The 17,466-nt window shown below is 43.1% G+C and overlaps 1 protein-coding gene across 1 annotated transcript in view; it reads right to left on the reverse strand.

Moving 5' to 3' along the window:
- Positions 1-10,946, reverse strand: part of UVSSA (UV stimulated scaffold protein A) — a 43,234-nt gene extending 32,288 nt beyond the window's left edge. Inside the window, exons 1-6 of the mRNA XM_015862857.2 lie at positions 10,798-10,946; positions 10,099-10,429; positions 7,392-7,512; positions 5,819-6,232; positions 4,537-4,646; positions 3,831-3,959 (exon numbers count right to left, since the gene is read on the reverse strand). Of these exons, the coding sequence (XP_015718343.1) occupies positions 3,831-3,959; positions 4,537-4,646; positions 5,819-6,232; positions 7,392-7,512; positions 10,099-10,429; positions 10,798-10,895 (1,203 nt within the window). The 5' untranslated portion in view covers positions 10,896-10,946. The remainder of the gene's footprint in view (positions 1-3,830; positions 3,960-4,536; positions 4,647-5,818; positions 6,233-7,391; positions 7,513-10,098; positions 10,430-10,797) is intronic.
- Positions 10,947-17,466: the final 6,520 nt, after the last annotated feature.

Raw genomic sequence — 17,466 nt, forward strand, 5'->3', positions numbered from 1 at the left:
CAAAAAGTAATGAGGACAGTTGATGAAACATTATGTATTCCTGGTTGTTAGTATGACTTGAAATTAAAAGTACAAAGTATAGGAAACCTGGTAAATTATCAGACTGCTGACGGATAGAAAAGCAGGATGTTTCTCACATCATATTGCCTACTAGATTCTATCTGGTTAAGTTTCAGTCAGCTTGAGTTTTAAAACTTCATGACTTCCCAAAGGCACTTAAAGAAGAGATAAACTCTCGTGTACAAAACACAGCCAATGAGCTGAGCTACATTTTTATTGAGAACTTCAAGTATTATCCAAATGGAAAATCCCTTATGTAAGACATGTAAATGAACAGTACTGTGTGTATTTTAAATGATGCACTTGTGCTCTAAATAACTGTTAAAATTGGAAGGCAATTTGTATCTAATCAGCTGCAAATCAAACACTAAAAAGAAAAAAAAAAAAAATGTTTAGAATTGTAAGAAAGGAGGGAGAAGGTATTAACATATAAAACTATTTCTGATCAGGAAAAAAAAATTAAATGAACATTTTAGCCATCAGCAAGTTATTCCAACAGAAGAATTAAACCTTTAGAAAAAGGCATTTCTATTAAAATACCAATCTCGGCCAATAATTACAATGGTTCTACTACAATAATTCATTTAAATAGGAAAGAACTAACTCAAAGTGTCTCCGGTGTTCTGCTGTTAATTTTACCTGGACGCAGAGAGAGACGATGGCTGGCTTTGGATAAATGTAGTGTAGAGAAAAATGTCGAACATGCAGTGTGCACTCCCTCTACTGGACACTGAGATTATCCTGAACAGACACTGAGAGAAAATAGCATGTCCAGGCATCCAAGTGCTGCAAAATAAAAGGCTTTTATCCCGTCTGTGCTCTTTCCCCACCTTCAGCTAAAACTCAGAAAACTAGATTTCAAAACTCTGGTTTATGAGGCTGCAGCAAAGCGGGGGTTTGGCCTATTCTCCTGTGAAGGGGACGGCCTCAAGTCACACCAGGACAGATTCGGGTTAGATAACAGGAATAACAGCTTCTCAGAAAGAGTGGCCAGGTACTGAGACAGACTGCATAGGGAGGTGTTGGAGTCACCAACTTTGGAGGTGTTCAAAAACCATTTAAATGTCGTACTGAGGGGCATGATTTAGTGGGAAATACTGGTGATAGGTGGACAGTTGGACTGGATGATATTGGAGGTCTTTTCCAACCGTGGTGATTCTATGATTCTAGGTAGTCACTGCCTAGACAAGTGTGCTCACTTGTCCTCCCACAGCTCCCACAAGGTAAGAACAGAAGAACACTGTTGTCCACTTGTGTCAGCAGGCTTTAAAAGCAACAACTCTTCCTACAATTTAGGCTTTCCGTGCACAGAGCAGAAAAAGGTATCAATACCTGCACGTCACGATTATCTATTTCAAGACGGAGCGTTTCTCTGCATGAAGTTCTGTGCTTTCCTGCAAGTGACTTCAGAGAAGTTACATAAAGTTACAAAAAGATACCCCAGCTCCTTGATTTCAAGATGAGGGTGGGAAATGCCTTTTTCCCTGCCACTCAAACTCAACCCTGGGAAGGCATTCCAGCACAAATAGGGTCAGAACTGAATGAAAGGACAGCACAATAGACGAAAAGGGAGACAAAGACTGAGCACAAATCATAAACAAAGGCTGAGGAGACTGAGTCAGCCCAGGTGCACTGCCAACTTTCCAAGTCCCTCTTGACCTGTTCTATAGTTTCTGGTAAAATAAAACCACATTCTCACTGAAGATAAGGCTCGACTGTGGTGCTGTATCATAATTACACTCAAAGATTTGTTATCCAGAAGAGAGCTTTTTCATATGTACTTCAGACTGCAATCAGTAGCTACCAGGAAAACTGATACCATATCAATATAGAGTTATTACAGAGCAACTGCAAAGCAGATGATTAACGCAGGACTCTCTGCACACAGAGGCTTGATTTCCTTTCTGTCTCTGCTTACAAAATGCTCCCCTTCATTTCTAGATGAACATCTCTACACACGTGCAGGTCTACAGCTCTCACTGACTACACATGTTAACAAATCATGATTGTAAAGCACCAAGCTCTGTCAGGTTAGGATGGCTGTGAGCCAGTGCTCTGCTCTCAGTGCTTCTTCACTTGCATCCAAAAATACAGAGTACAACAAAACTATGACATGGTAAGAACTACAGTTCCAGTAACACAAGGACACGCAGCCAGAAGCAGCAATACATAATTTAAGTAACAATGGTGGATTAAAGAGGAGCTGAGCATATTTCATATTCTGTCAAGTAAATACTCGACAGATTGGGAGCTAATAATCACAGTCTAAGAAGAAAACAAACAACGTTTCTACCAGACTCTACCATGTTTGAAAGTTTCAAATAACTCAATTGTCACCTGATGAAAAGACAAGTGAAACAATTTCATTCTACAGCACAGAGCTGTTTTCCTTCAGGTTCTAAATTACATTAAATCAGCACTAAAACAAAACTTGGGCATTTTCCACTGGGAAAGAAAAAAACAAACCAATTACATGTAATTTTCAGTGCCTAAGTGCATACCTCAGTAAGCACTGCCTCATTTTGAATGTATTGTTTGTGAGCACTGCTCTGCATTCTCCTTTATTTCTGTTGTTGTAATGGTGCAATTTATTATCTTTCAACCCTTACATAGATAGCATTGATCAGTCTCCAGATGTGGTAACATAGCACTTTAAACACATACACATGTACACACATACACACACACAAAGCAAGGCTCGAACGTCCTTTATATCTTGCAAGAAATATTGCAACCAATATTCCACGCAGAGGTACAGCAAATGAAGTCCTGTCAAGCAAATGGCAGGAATGACAGCAGATGTCTGGATTCCTTCATAGCTGGTTGCATTAAGGTAGCACACATATTTCACTAAGGGAAAAAAAAAGCCCTGACAAGGCAGCCTTACAGTACTTTCCATTCATAGTTGGCATTTTTGACTGGCAAATACGTCAGTAGTAGTAAGATGATGAACCAAATTAATCTTAATAAGGCTTGATTCACCCAAGGAAAGCAAAGTCTGCAACAGTCAGTCACGGCTAAAGCAGGCTACCATGGTTTAATCCAAGGTAAAACATCTGGATCTAATTCTTAGAACCCAGACAATAAACCATGGACCCCTGCCCAAAACACTTATTTGTGTGTTAAACTCTACAGCGATTTAGCTGGATCTCAAGCAGCAGAAAGGAGCATTGTGCAGCTTTGCTTTAGGTATGTAAACATGGCATAGACTCCTTTTTTGGATCTGAATAAAGCATTTGATCTTTCAGCCTCCATTTATTCCCTAGCTTTGCCTGACTCCCAAAATCTGTCATCTTCTGACACTTTAAAGCTTTATATAACAACTAATTCTTTCAAGACGCCCTGAGTCATGCTACCTGTCTACTACAGGGAGCAAAGTTCTGTGTGTCGTAAGAGAACAACAGCCATATGGTGTTTCTTGAGAAATACGTATCTGCACAAAGGAAGATGAGGACATAATAATGTTGCAAATGAAGAAATTAAGAGTAAATAAATCCAATCCTAACCTTATCCAATCAACCTTAACCAACGCTATCCAAAAAAAAACAACAGTGTTCCCCTACATGGCTTTGTCTATTAACATCTCCTGACTATAACAGACTCTCAGCTCAACTTCTTTAGCTGACATTACAGCCAGATAAATCAGCAAATCCATTAAACCTGTACTGAAAAGTTTGCCAGAATGAGGTTTAAAAGAGAGTGCATTTTTGTATGCAAGCTAAGTAATACTAACAGTCCTTTCTAGTAATGCTGGAGTTTCAAAAACTCACCACTCTTCTTTTCCTCTCTTTAAAAGAAATGTTCATTTCCTTGTATTTCCTCAGAGCAGCCTCCAGTTTATTCTTAAGATCTATGGCACATCTCAACCGATCGTCGTTTATTCCTGCTCGGGTAAATAACTGCAAAGCAAAGAGAAAGAACCTACATTCTTATTCTTTTTCTATCACCTGAGTCAAAAAGCATATATTTGCTAATGAAACAATGTCACAAATTCTTTTATTTTACACGTAATAATTAGTCAACCCGCTTCTTTCTCCATCTAGAATTTAAGACCTGAAAGCAGCCACTGAAGATGAATAAAAAATGAGCAGTTGCTATAAACATCTCCTAATAATGCCCTCTGGCAGGCCGTATTTCCTGCATGAGGCTCCTGAGAATAATATCAAGTAGCAAAAAAGGCAGACACAGCTGATAGAAACACAGCAAGTTTTACTTAAATACTCTCTGTGAAGAAGCTCTATTTTCTCAGATGCCTCTTTTGTTTTTAAATGTGTCTGCAGGCAACACACCCAGCACTGAGCCACCAGACAAGCTGTGCAGCTCATGCAGTCTCCTTTTGCCCATCCCTATAGAACCAGGAACCTCTTTTTACTTGCATCAACATTTCTTTCAACCTTGTTTCCTCTCTCTCTCTCAGCCTCCCAGCACCCAGTCTACCTTAACATAGCAAGTAAAGAAATCAGGTCTTTACCCCACCTGAATCCAGGACTGCACAGAAGGCAAGAACTTATTTCTGACGAGTTTTTGAGCATCCACAACGCTGTTTATTACAGCGGTATTGTCTTCATTCTCGTGTACTTTGATATCTGCTCCAAGCAAGAAAACAACAGTTAGTTGTAGCCAAGATACTGTAAACACTAAGTACTCATCAACCTTTCTGAAGTATTTTACATAAAGCATAACAACATACATATATATATTAATAGTATGATTACACAGTCTTCTTTTCTAAACTATTTGATGTTCACTATTGTATTCCGTTATTATTATGTTATTATATTCTGTTCATTATATAATCTGTTATCCACACTCAAAAAAGAAAAGATGAAAAGCTTTCAGTTCAACGATGACATAAGGATTTGTTATCCTTATCATGAAGTAAATAAAAAAACAGTGCAGTTTTACTATTTACATTATATCGTGTCTTATGTTCCAATAAATGAACTGGGTCCTAATGTACCAGCTCCTGCTTATTCAATGTGAAACATTCCTAGGGTCTCTATTCCAAAAGGGGCTGACTGTCAAAGAAGCCAAGCATGCCAACACACAAGTGAGAATGGTAAATGGTATTTTACACCACTTTGTTGCTTGTAAGCCCCATGGGTAACTTTCCCATTCTGCTGCCTGCAAGCGCAGAAGTAGATACGTATCTCACCAGCCATCTGCACTTGAAACTCCAATCAGACAGTACTTGTAAGAGACTTTACTTGGAAAAAGTGAAAAGTCCTAAATACTCAGATCTTTCTAGCCTCAATTTTTACTAACAAAGTTACATAGAAAGGTATAATTGCAACCCTTAAGACTTAAGGTAAAACTCTACTGTTTCCTGCAAGTTGTCAGTAACAAAGCAAAGACTGAGAAACAGCCAATTTTTAAATGTTTAAATCAGTAACTTTTATACCCATATTACAGGGAGAAAGAAGCGAGTGCTGAAAGAAAATCCTATATAAACTCTATATCATTTTGTTTCTAAACGCAGGAAATCAGATGTCCTATGAAGCGGTGTAAGGTGTTTACAACTAATACAAACGTTCAGCTTCAGAAATTAACGATATCTGTAAATCCCATATAAGAACATCCCAAACTAAGAATGGCTGCTAAATGGGGCAGAAATAGAAAGGAAACCCAAAATAAATCCAAATGGCATCCAGGTATCCCAAATGCTGAAGTCACAGCAAAAACAAATACAGAAAAAAAGACAACAACAAAGCATTGCAAAGATTATCAATAGCTCCTTGTGAAAAACTGTTACAGGTACCTGTGGAGAGTTCAAGGTCTAGAGTATATTTATGAGAAATAAGTCCATGATTCCTGACAAACGTTTCATAATCTTCATCACCAAGAACAGGGACACCAGATTCAACTTCAGAGCACGTGTCTCCACCTAAAGTATTTTGCTCAGGCATCTTCTGTTTGGCACTTAACTCTTCGTTTTGATCTGTTCTAACATGCTGAGGAACAGGAGGAATGTCCTTGCTGCAGCATGGCTGTTCATCATCCACATATCCCACATACGAAGACAAGGAGGACGCAGATCTACCCTCATCAGCACTTGTTTGTTGGTTGGGTTCCAGTCCTGTGCTGTTCACAGTGAAGTCAAAAGGATCTGGCAACAGAAGCTGGAAACAGTTCTCCATCTCCGTCAGCGTTTCAGCAACCTCTTGGGACAGTTCTATTAAGAGACAGTTGTATTAGAATGCTGTGAAATAGCGTGCAGTGCTGACTCCTAAGCAGAGTTATATCTACAAAACAAATACTATTGTCAAAGAATCCATTTATCCAATAATCGGACATAATTTATCCACACATAATTATTTCCTGTGCAGAGACTGTCTGCATAGGAGAGTCAATACTTCTCATAAGCAGGAACTCTAGAACTTCCTGAGCAAGGACTTTAGGACCAGCGTTCCTCCTTTCCTATCGTCCCTCAAATTTCACTTTCTTATCAAAGATGACTCAAATACTTCAATAAATTCAAAGCAGAACAGTGTTGGTAAGAAACAAATACCCTTGGTAATGCCACTGGTACACATTCTGCAGCCATAAATGTTACAGTGGTTTGCAGGTGTACCCATGAATATATGCTATAGATAAGAAATGCTACCAATAAAATGGACTTAAAGGATATATCTTTTTGTTTCCATGCATGAAAACATTTGCAGCACATAGAATAAATGCAGGCACAAATGCATTCATTGCACAAACTGAAGCAATTGAAATGAATAAACCTTTTGAACTGCAACTTAGTATATACTATGTCTGGTCTTAAATACTGCAGAAATATGTTGGCTGTGTACATGTTCAGAGATTCAACACCCAGCAATATAATACTTATATCAGAATTCCTACACTGCATCCAGGATTGCTGTCAGACTCATGTCCAAACTTCTGGAACATAAATTGCATATGCATTATGTAACAGAGGTCATCAGTCAAGTAGGCTGTACCTACCACAGACACAGGAATTGAGCCACTAGATCCAGAACTTCTGATATCACAGAATATCCTGAATTCAAAGGGACTCACAAGGATCACCAAGTCCAGCTCCATATGATATGCTTGAATGAGGTTATGCATTCACATCTTACTGAATTACTGACCAGACAGTTACAAGTTATCTTCCTATCTCCTCATTCTACCTGATTTACTCATTTCCCTTGACACTCATGGGACATTCTTCAAGTGAGAAACAGACTAAAGTGCCTAACAAACGTACTATTATTCCAGTACTGTTTGCTATTATTTGGATATCTATTCCGCTGGAATTTGGTTTATATAACCTTACAAAAAATTGCTTTAAAAACAAACCCAGCCAAGTCAAAGCACATCACCTGCCATTTCTTTCTCAGCTCTTTTGGCTTTTTCCTTGTAAACATTATCCAGTCGTTTCTGCTTCTCTTCTTCCCTCTTCCTTTCAGCCACTGTTCTTGCATGCACGTCCTGAAAATCCACCTAAGGAAATGAAGAACAAAGTACAACAACCCCTGTAAGAAATACATAGAAAATCCATTTCCTAAGATCCTTATCAGCGGTGAGAAATCCTCTAACGTAAGCAATCAGCCAGAAGCTCAGCAGCGTTTCCTTGTGTCTCCTCTCCTCCTGGAATCAATAACTACAGAAATTCTGAATTGAGGTTTTATTTCTACTAATAAGGGACTGTTGGGAATCAAGGGCTGCTTTATTATTTGTTGGATCCATTGACTGAGGGGAAGGATATCATTCAGTCTCAATTTCTTAGGACTAAGACAAACATAAATCTGAACAACTCAAAAGATTATTTCTTAAGAAAAATTGTAGGATTTTATTATTTTTTTTCATAGCAGGGCTTGAAAATGTACTTATTTTCACTACTGTTTTAAGGGAATGAATCCTGAATTGTGCTATTCCATAAGAAGGATCACACAGATGGGTGAGCCCATCCTTTGCTGCTTATAAAGGCTGCACCCTCTCCAGCACTGTGCCTGTATTACAAGCACCCACTGAACATTTTGTGTCTTTATTGTAACTGATGAGCCAGCACTAACTCAGAAACTTGGTCAGAACACATTAAGAATCTCATTCAGACACAGAGGGACACTACTCAGCTTCTGTGCTGTAACAGGACATATGGAGCCTTTTACTATGAGCCTGTAATGAAGGTTGGAGTTGGACAAGACAAGGTGCAAACAACCCTTCTCCATTTAAAGGGTGTAAGACTAGTGAGCCTACACAGCAATAAACAAGGCAACTTTGGGGCAAATATTGGAATTCAGCATTAATACACTCAGTCTATCAAAGTCGAGTTCAGTTTATAATTCACACCTAATCTGCAACTCCATCTGTGCTTTCCCAGAATCAAACAAATACTGCAGAAGATACTTATGTTCATTTCTGAACTTGGAGACAGGGATTTGGTAAAGAAAAAAAACCAAACAAACAAGCAAGAAACCACCATAATAAATCTGATGTGCTGAAATATGTTTTGTTGCTAAAGCCAAACATTCATACGGGTATAACTTCAATTTACTAAGGTTAAATCAGTGGGCAGCCCTCTGACTACACACCTTCAAAGGGCAGCTGTTGTCATCTTCTGACCAGCTAATTTTGATGATGATAAGCTGAAAAGTAAGACTGCTAAGTCTTCAAATTGCTCCATACTGTGCCAGAGCTGTAACATCAAACAGCAGATGCAACTGGTTTCTAAAAGGTACTAATGGTTCCTCAAGTCTTTTCATTGCCTCCTGCAGTTCAAGTATTAAGATGGCAAAAGGCTGATGACATCGATATTAGCTCTTAAGCACAGGAGCCAAGATTAGGTTGCTCCTATTGGAATTACTCTTTCAAGTAGTATTAAGATGCAGGAAAAAGAAACAGTACAGCCACTCCTGCTGGGCTGCTCATGCCCACAAGGGCATGAAGTGAACACAGTCATAGTGAGGAGCACAAACTGACTGTAGGAGTGCGGACAATCACACCAAACTGTCTTATACATCTGAGCACACAGTCTGTTGAATCTGTGTTATGTGTCAGAGATCCCCTGCATCAGTCCTGCATTTCCCTTCACTAGTTTCATTTGTTTGTTGTTTTTAATGTCTGTGTTCTACCCTGAAATGAAGCCAGAACAGGGCTGCTCAGTATGGAGTAATATATGGAGTATAAGAGTATCTTAAAGTTTCACAGAAAGACTTACTATCTGATTATCATCAGCTTAAGGCTTAAGATATGATTTCCATTCTAAAGCAGCTGGAGCATGGGGCTCCAGGCAGGCATCAGTGGGTGGAGTCCTATTGGTTTGCACACTGAGAAAGCACTGGTTGGGCCCAGCTCTTCTTTCAAGTCTGGGGTATTAAAACCTTTTAACCACACTAAGAGTGAATTGTGTAGTACCTCATCTAGCTTGTATTCATCTTGTTACCAGGGAGGTGGTTGAATCGCCATCCCTGGTTGTGTTTAAGAGCCGTCTGGATGTGGTGCTCAGGGATATGATTTAGTGTAGGGTTTTCAGAGTTAGGGTACTGATTAGGCTGCGGTTGGACTCGATCATCTTCAAGGTCTTTTCCAACCTGGGTAATTCTATGTATCTATGATTCTAAAGGAACAAATCACCCAAGAACAGAGAATTGCAGGGGTTGGAAGGGATCTTCGAAGATCCTCCAGTCCAACCCCCTCTGCTAAAATGGAGAGGTGACAGCAGAAGGTGTCTAAATGGATCCTGAATATCCTCAGAGAAGGAGATTCCACCACCTCTCAGGGCAGCCCATATTTTTCTTAGTGGCATCTCAGGTTCCAAAAAGCCTTTAGAAAACCCGTTATGCGAAGAAGTAGGTGTTTGCTACTGTTAGTACCTTATACCTTAAGAAGAGGATTTCTGCTTCAGGTGGGAGCAATCACCATAAAGTCCAATGAAGAGCGGGCCAGGCTGGGGTCTGTCTCTTTGGGATGTCTCTTCAAGACAACACTTGGCATCCAACACATTTCACATTTAATTGCCTTCCTCACTTTAAACACCTCCTCCAGCCAATCCCCAAACACACACAGGGCATTTAAAAGGCCGAGTACCTTCTTGTTCTGCTTTAAATAGTGATATCCCAGCGACAGCTTCTTATAAGCCTCCCCGTACTTCTCGTGCCAGCCCTGCACTGCAGCGATGGCCGCTTTCCTCAGCTTCTGAGCCACCTCTCGGGGTGGGGGAAGCGGCTGCTCATGGTCTGTCCCCACCGTGAGCTCCAGGAACTCCTGGAAGTTGGAAATTAGAAGAGTGCGGAAGTGATGGGAGCGGGAGAAGAGCTCCTGGATGATCTGGAAGGCGGAGAATCGGATCTCGGCGTGTTCTTCATGGAGCCTGGTGAGCAGCAGGTGGTACGCATGGCTCAGGTGCTCGTCCGATGACCTGAGGGAGCAGAAAGAGGGGGGGTTACTCGTGTAATCAGTGATAGAACTAGAGGGAATGGTTTTAAGCTGCATCAGGGGAGATTCAGGCTGGACATTAGGAAGTATTACTTTTCGGAAGGAGTAGTCAGGCATTGGAATGAACTGCCCAGGGAGGTGGTGGAGTCACCGACCATGGGAGTGTTCAAGAAACGTTTGGATGTGGTGCTGAGGAATATGATTTAGCCTGGAAGTATTTGTAATGGTTGGACTGGATGATCTTCTAGGTCTTTTCCAACCTTGATAATTCTGTGATTCTGTTACCACAGCTCTACAACACGGCAGCGCTTCTTCCCGTCGCCATGAAGGCGGGCGGGCCCAGCTCCTCACCTGCAGATCTTCTTCAGTTCCTTCATCCTGCCCGGCTCCAGCTGCGGCCCCCCGGCCGTGCTCAGCTGCTCCACCAGCTCCGACAGCCGCTGGTCCATGGCCGCAGCGGAAACAACGTCTCAGCGCTGATAACGTCATCACCGTGCGAGTTCTTAAAGGGGCCGAGCCCGGTATTAGTTTGTGTGTATGGTTCTGAGGGCGTCTCCCACTGAGGTCAGTGTGTGCCCCTGTGAGGCACTGAAGCTCTGGATGCCCATGTCCCAGCCCCGTGACAGAATCACACACAGAATCACAGAATGAGCCGGGTTGGAAGGGACCTCAAGGATCATGTAGTTCCAACCCCCCTGCCTGGCAGGGCCACAAACATACACCCTTTAACTAATTAGGTTGCCCAGGGCCCCGTCCAACCTGGTCTTGAACACCTCCAAGGACGGGGCATCCACAACCTCCCTGGGCAGCCTGTCCAGGGCCTAACCACTCTCTAGTGAAGAAACTTCCCCCTAAACATCCAACCTAAATCTTCCCTCTTTAAACTAATAAAACCATTTCCCCGTGTCCTGCTATTGTCAGCCCTTTCCAAGAGTTTACTCCCCTCCTGGAGTAAGGTTCCTTCAGGTATTGAAAGGCTGCAATGAGTGTCACCCCGCAACCTTCTCTTCTCCAGGCTGAACAAACCCACTCCCTCAGCCTGTCCTCATAGGGGAGGTGCTCCAGCCCCCTGTCATCTTTGTGTCCCTCCTCTGGACCCTTTCCAAAATCTCTATGTCTTTTAAGTGACACAGCTTGGAGCCCACACTGATCTGCCATCAGCCCACCCCAGCATACTATTAGCCCTCCTATGTGCAATGAACTCCATGTAGAAGGCAGCAAGAAGAGTAGGAGAAGCAGCACAAGCACAGCATTCTGATTTTAAATGCCACATTTTGAGTGGCCTTCTGCCTTTGAGGCCTTCAGACTTACAGCCACCCTCTCCTTTCTGTTGCCTTCCTGAAGCAAAGCGAGCAGTAAATAAAGCAAAGGAGGCAGGAAAGCAGTCGTGGCACTGAGTTAGTTCGTCTTTAAAGTTTAGATCTGATTACTCTTTCAGTATTTCCCATTTTTTCTATTTCTTTGCTTTACTTGATTGAAAGTGCCTAAGCAACAGCTTTCTATTAGGCTATTGCTTGCAACAACAGCATTGCTTTAATACTACCTGTGCAACGTGGTGTAGAGAGCCTGCTTTGGCAGGGGGGTTGGATTCAATGATCTCTAGAGGTCCCTTCCAACCCCTACAATTCTGTGATTCTGTGAATGTGCAGAAACAGCATTTCAAAACGAGCCTCAAGCAACGTGCTCAACATCCACAAAGCCACCAGTTCATATCCTTGCAGAATGTTTAAAGAAATCCCTGCAAGGAGCCAAGGAGCCATATGGTTTTGCAGAGAATTACTTTATGAATGAGTGTTGAGTTGTATAACTCATCCCTGCTCGTCCCCCAGGCAAATCTCAGTGACGGCTAAGCTGTTTAATCGCAATAAATAAATAAATATCACAGTGTTATGGCTTTGTAATGTGGTTGGTGTTGCTGTTCCATATCAGAACATCATATGGGATAATGGGAGTTGAGATTTTTCCCCCTTCCCCCTTTTCTCCCTTCCCCCTTCCCTTTCGACTGCCTTAATTGGGCATTGGGGGGAGGGGGCGGCACCGGAGGGGCAGGGTTAGGGGTTGTTCCTGTTCCCTGCTTGTAGGTAGCGTGGTTGGAATCTTCCCTCCTCCCGCAGCCCGTCCGGTGAGATTTGGACTTGTTTTTTCTCCTTGTTGAAACTCTCTCGTTGTTGTTTAGTGTCACTGGGTTCATTAAACTGCCGTTCGTTCTCAGATCGTTCCTTTTTTCCCCATCTTTTCTCTCCTAGGTCCATTCGCAATCTCCCTCCCCTTCCCCTCTCTCGGAACGCACGTGGCCGCACCGCGCTGTTAGAGAGGAAGGGCAATATTTTGGGCAGTGATTAAGTGGCTTATTTCAGCAGCCCTGTACGTAGGACTGACGGTTCTTATGTTCCTGTGGTCCCGGCTTCAGAGCATCGTGTTGGGGGGGTTAGTTGTAAATGCATTAAGCCAACGGCTGCAAGGGACAGGGATACCTGCCTGGCTCCCTTTCAGCCTAACGAACATTACAGACACTGTGCTCGGACTGGCTTACAAATGTTCTGAGTTCCTTACGTATGACTGGGGTGTCAGATTGGGTAACGTGTTGTTGTTAGTCTCTCTGAGTATAATCCTTGTAGTATTCCTTAAGTATGACTGGGGTGTCAAATGGGATACTGTGTTGTTAGCCTCTCTAATTGTAGTAGTTTACTATAAAGGGTGGAGAGACTTGCAAAGAATAGTGCAGAGAGACTCAGGAAAAGGGCCAGAAGCATCGGGACCCCCAGTATCAGGTAATCTCACCCCTGAACACCAGAGGGACCTTGGGAAATTAATAGAACTTTTGAATGAGAGATTAAAAGAACTGGTGAGTGAGGGTGGGAGATCAGGGGGATCTCAGAACGAATGGCTTATGAAGGAGTTAGAGAGTCTCGAGAATGAGGTCCAAACCCTAAAGGAAATCCTCCAAGTCAATCCCAGCCAACCACAGGAAGCACCAGCATCAGTGTCAGTCGCCCCAGTGGAAGGCCAGAGATGGGAACATGTGTCTTTATGTCTGGAACGGAAGGAGGAAGTAGAGAAAGACCCCGGCGAGGGGCCCTCCCCAAAACCACCATCACCAAGGAAGGCAACTCAGAAGAGTGACAGACATGGAGATGATAGTGATGATGAGGAGGTCACCGTTACCTCTATTCATAGACCTCTGAAAATTACCGAAATCCAAAGCATGAGAAAGGAGTTTACCCGAGTCCCAGGTGAAAGTACTGTCACTTGGCTGCTTCGGTGTTGGGACAATGGGGCCAGCAGCGTGTCCCTAAGTAGTAATGAAGCTCATCAACTAGGAAACATTGCTCAAGACTCATCTATTGATAGAGGGATCAGCAGATGTCTCGATGGAGTTGCCACTCTCTGGGAAAGATTGCTATCAGCTGTAAAGGAAGTCTATCTTCTCAAAAGTGATTTGGAGCCTGTACTGGAAAAATGGAGTACGGGTGAGGAAGGTATCCAGTACCTGAGAGAAATGGCTGTGGTAGAAATGCTGTATGATCCCATGTTTGTCCCTAAGGACCCACACGATGGCCATGACCCAGAGAAGGTGAGCAGTACTCCTGAAATATGGAAGAAACTCATATGATCAGCACCAGAGAGATATTCCAGTGTACTATTAAAGACAGTTAACAGGTATGAAGAGCTGGATAGAAGACCTCCAATTTTCGAGCTGATCCTTGCACTGCAAAATACAGAAAGCACACTAGCGCCATCCCGTGCCTCCATTGCAGCCATCTGCCTAATAACGGAGAGACTGGACCAAATAGAGAGGAAACAAGACAGCATGCTGAAGAACTGGTCCATGGCAAGGAATCACAGTGAACCTGTGGCAGTCTCAGCCATCAGACGCAAACGCCCGCCTGCTCGAGTGAATGACCGCAGTGAGCCTATACCGCGTGGTGCCCTGTGGAGCTACTTACGTGAGCATGGAGAGGACATGAAGAAGTGGCATGACGAACCCACTCCTGCACTACAAGCACGGGTGAGAGAATTACAAAAGAGGTCAACCACTACTGAAATTGCCTCTGCTGCTGCAGGTAACCAATAGAGGGGCCCTGCCCTCAGTCACCAGGGGCAGAGGGATAATAGAGTGTATCGGACTGTGTGGATTTGATGGCCTGGCACATCAGAACCACAGAAATATAAGGCACTGGTGGATACTGGTGCACAGTGCACTCTGATGCCCTTGAGTTATAAAGGGACAGAACTGATTTATATACCTGGAGTGACTGGGGGTTCTCAGGAATTATCTGTGTTGGAGGCTGAGATAAGCCTCACTGGTAGACACTGTCAGAAACATCGTATAGTGACTGGCCATCGAATCAGACAATGGGACTCACTTCAAAAATTCACTGGTGAATATTTGGGCCAAAGAACGCAGCATCGAGTGGATCTGTCACATCCCCTACCATGCACCAGCTGCTGGTAAGATCGAGTGCCACAATGGTTTGCTGTAAACCATGCTGAAAGCGATGGGTGGCATTGAAGAACTGGGAGAAACATTTAGCAGAAGTCACCTGGCTGGTAAACATTTGAGGATCAGCCAACCAAGACAGCCCTACACAGTCCAACTCCCTGTGTACACTGGAGGGAGACAAGGTCCCTGTGGTGCATGGAAAGAATATGCTGGGAAAAGCAGTTTGGGTCCTCCCAGCCTCTGGAAAGGGGAGACCCCTCCGCAGAACTGTTTCTGCACAGGGACCTGGATGCAGAAGGATGGGGATGTTCAGTGTGTGCCACAGGGGAATTTGATGCTGGGGGAGTGCAGCCGGTGATTCCATGTGTGTGTATATATATGTGTGTGTATGTACATATGTAATGCATGTTAACTACTGTTCTGTTTGTATGTTGATAAATGTTAAGCATGATGTAGTGATGTGGAATAAGGGGTGGAATGTTATGGTTTTGTAATTTGGTTGGTGTTGCTATTCCACATCAGAACATCATGTGGGATAATGGGAGTTAAGGGGACAAGTTTATTTTATTCTTTTCTGTGGACTGTCTTAAATGGGCATGGGGGGGAGGGGGCGGCACCAGAGGGAAGGTTGGAAAGGGTGGGAAGGGTAAGGGGTTGTGCTGGTTCCCTGCGAGGACACAGCGTGGTTGGAACCTTCCCATCCCACAGCCCGCTGGTGAAATTTGGACTTGTTTTTCTTCTTTTTGAAACTCTCATTGTTTAGTGTCACTGGGTTCGTTAAACTGCTGTTCATTCTCAGATCGTTGGGTTTTTTTCATTTTTTCCCTCCTAGACCCATTCACAATCTCCCTTCCCTTCCCCTCTCCCGGAGCACACGTGGCCGGACCGCGCCGCACCGCGCTGTTAGAGAGGGGAGGTTCTTTGTTCCTTCTCTCCCTGGGTTTGTTCCCACTGTCACCGAGTGAGCTCTAGAGAGAACTCCGTGACACACAATTACATGAAATGGTGTTTGCTCGAGTTGCTGAGTTTCTTTCCCCTTCTGCTTTCTAATGAATGTGGTAAATATCCGCTGTTCAAATATTTCTCTGCTTCCTTCATCTGGACTGATCTGATAAAGGGCTGAGGGGACTCAGACGGTGAAAAGTCATTCAGCTGCAGAAGTGCTTTGTGTTGCTCAGACTGGGCTGTGGATTCAAGAAGCCCAATGTCTTTGGCCAAATACACAGACAAGAAAATACAGTGCCCAATGAGAAAACACAGAATTTGGTCCGTTTCGACCAATTATTTGGGTCTGGGTGTTCTTACATTGCAGAAAAACCATCTGTTCCCAGATTTAAAACGTCACAATGATAGCTCCAGGAAGGGTTGTTTCAAACTTCCATGCAATGTCACATTTTCAGGTGTAGCCTTTTATAAAAGAAATATCCAGGTAGGAGACTGTGCCACCATGTTATTAGATGATTCCTGACCTGGGGTTGCTTTCAGCATTGCGATAAAAGAGCACGTCAGGCAGGAAGGAACCCCACAGGTCTTTAGAATAGCTGCATTCAGCTTAATGATATGAAATTAAAAAGGAGGGTTTATCTTCCTGCCAAAATGGAACTCTGGCAAAAAAAAAAAGGCTTCCTTACAAACAATCTGGAGTTAAAATAACTTTGGTTCCTGGTCTGAAGATGCAGAAACGTGATAAACACTGATATTAAGTTGTCACAGAGTTTGTGTCAGTTGTGTTGCAAAGAAAATACTGACCTATGTGAGTTGAACAGATACTTAACCACCAATTTGATTCAGGCAACGGGATGACAGTTATCTGAGAGTCCTGAACTACCTCATACAGGGTAAGGACTGCACTTTAACAGATGTTCTCAAAGAAAAAATAGTCTATTCATTAAACCATCAATAATGCAAGGCCAAAGATACTTGGTGACCTCCTCTAATGATGTGAAATATTGATGGTGACAACACTGCAGCCTGCTGTAACTTTGTATAATCGTGTCACAGGAGGAGATGGATGAACCTGTTCTGTACGGGTTGGGTCACTGATTAAATAACCCGCTTGTAGGTTGGATGGGGCAGGAATAGCTGCAAGGGAACCGGTACAAATCAAGGAGCTTCATCTACTTTTGTCTAGGATGGTTTTTAAAATGATCCTACAGCAGCGAGCTGTCTTGTTAAACTCAGTCCTCAGAGCTCCCAAATGCCTGGAACAATTTGTCCTCTCTCCATGCAGCACCAGGGATGTGTCCATCAGCTTTTATGAGCAGCAACCAAGAAAGCCACGTGGATCAAAACAAGCTTTTCTCTTGGCAAATGCTCTTACTGTAATAATAAAGAACACATTGTCCTTTTGAAGAGATTATTTACAGGCCAGCTTCTGCAGACAGATGGAAAGTCCCTGGTTGGAGATCTTGGGGTTGTTGGGACAAAAATAGAGTGCAAAGAGCACGGGTCAGGAGAGAAGGAAATAACTGAGGTAGTGCTAAAAAGAAGGGGGAAGTATCATAAAGAAAAGACAGCAAGGCTGGTGAGCTGGCTGAATTATGTAGACCAACATCTCCAAGAGAGACAGCAGAACG

This window comes from Coturnix japonica, chromosome 4 (genome assembly GCF_001577835.2).
Source record: "Coturnix japonica isolate 7356 chromosome 4, Coturnix japonica 2.1, whole genome shotgun sequence".
Classification (NCBI taxonomy): domain Eukaryota; kingdom Metazoa; phylum Chordata; class Aves; order Galliformes; family Phasianidae; genus Coturnix; species Coturnix japonica.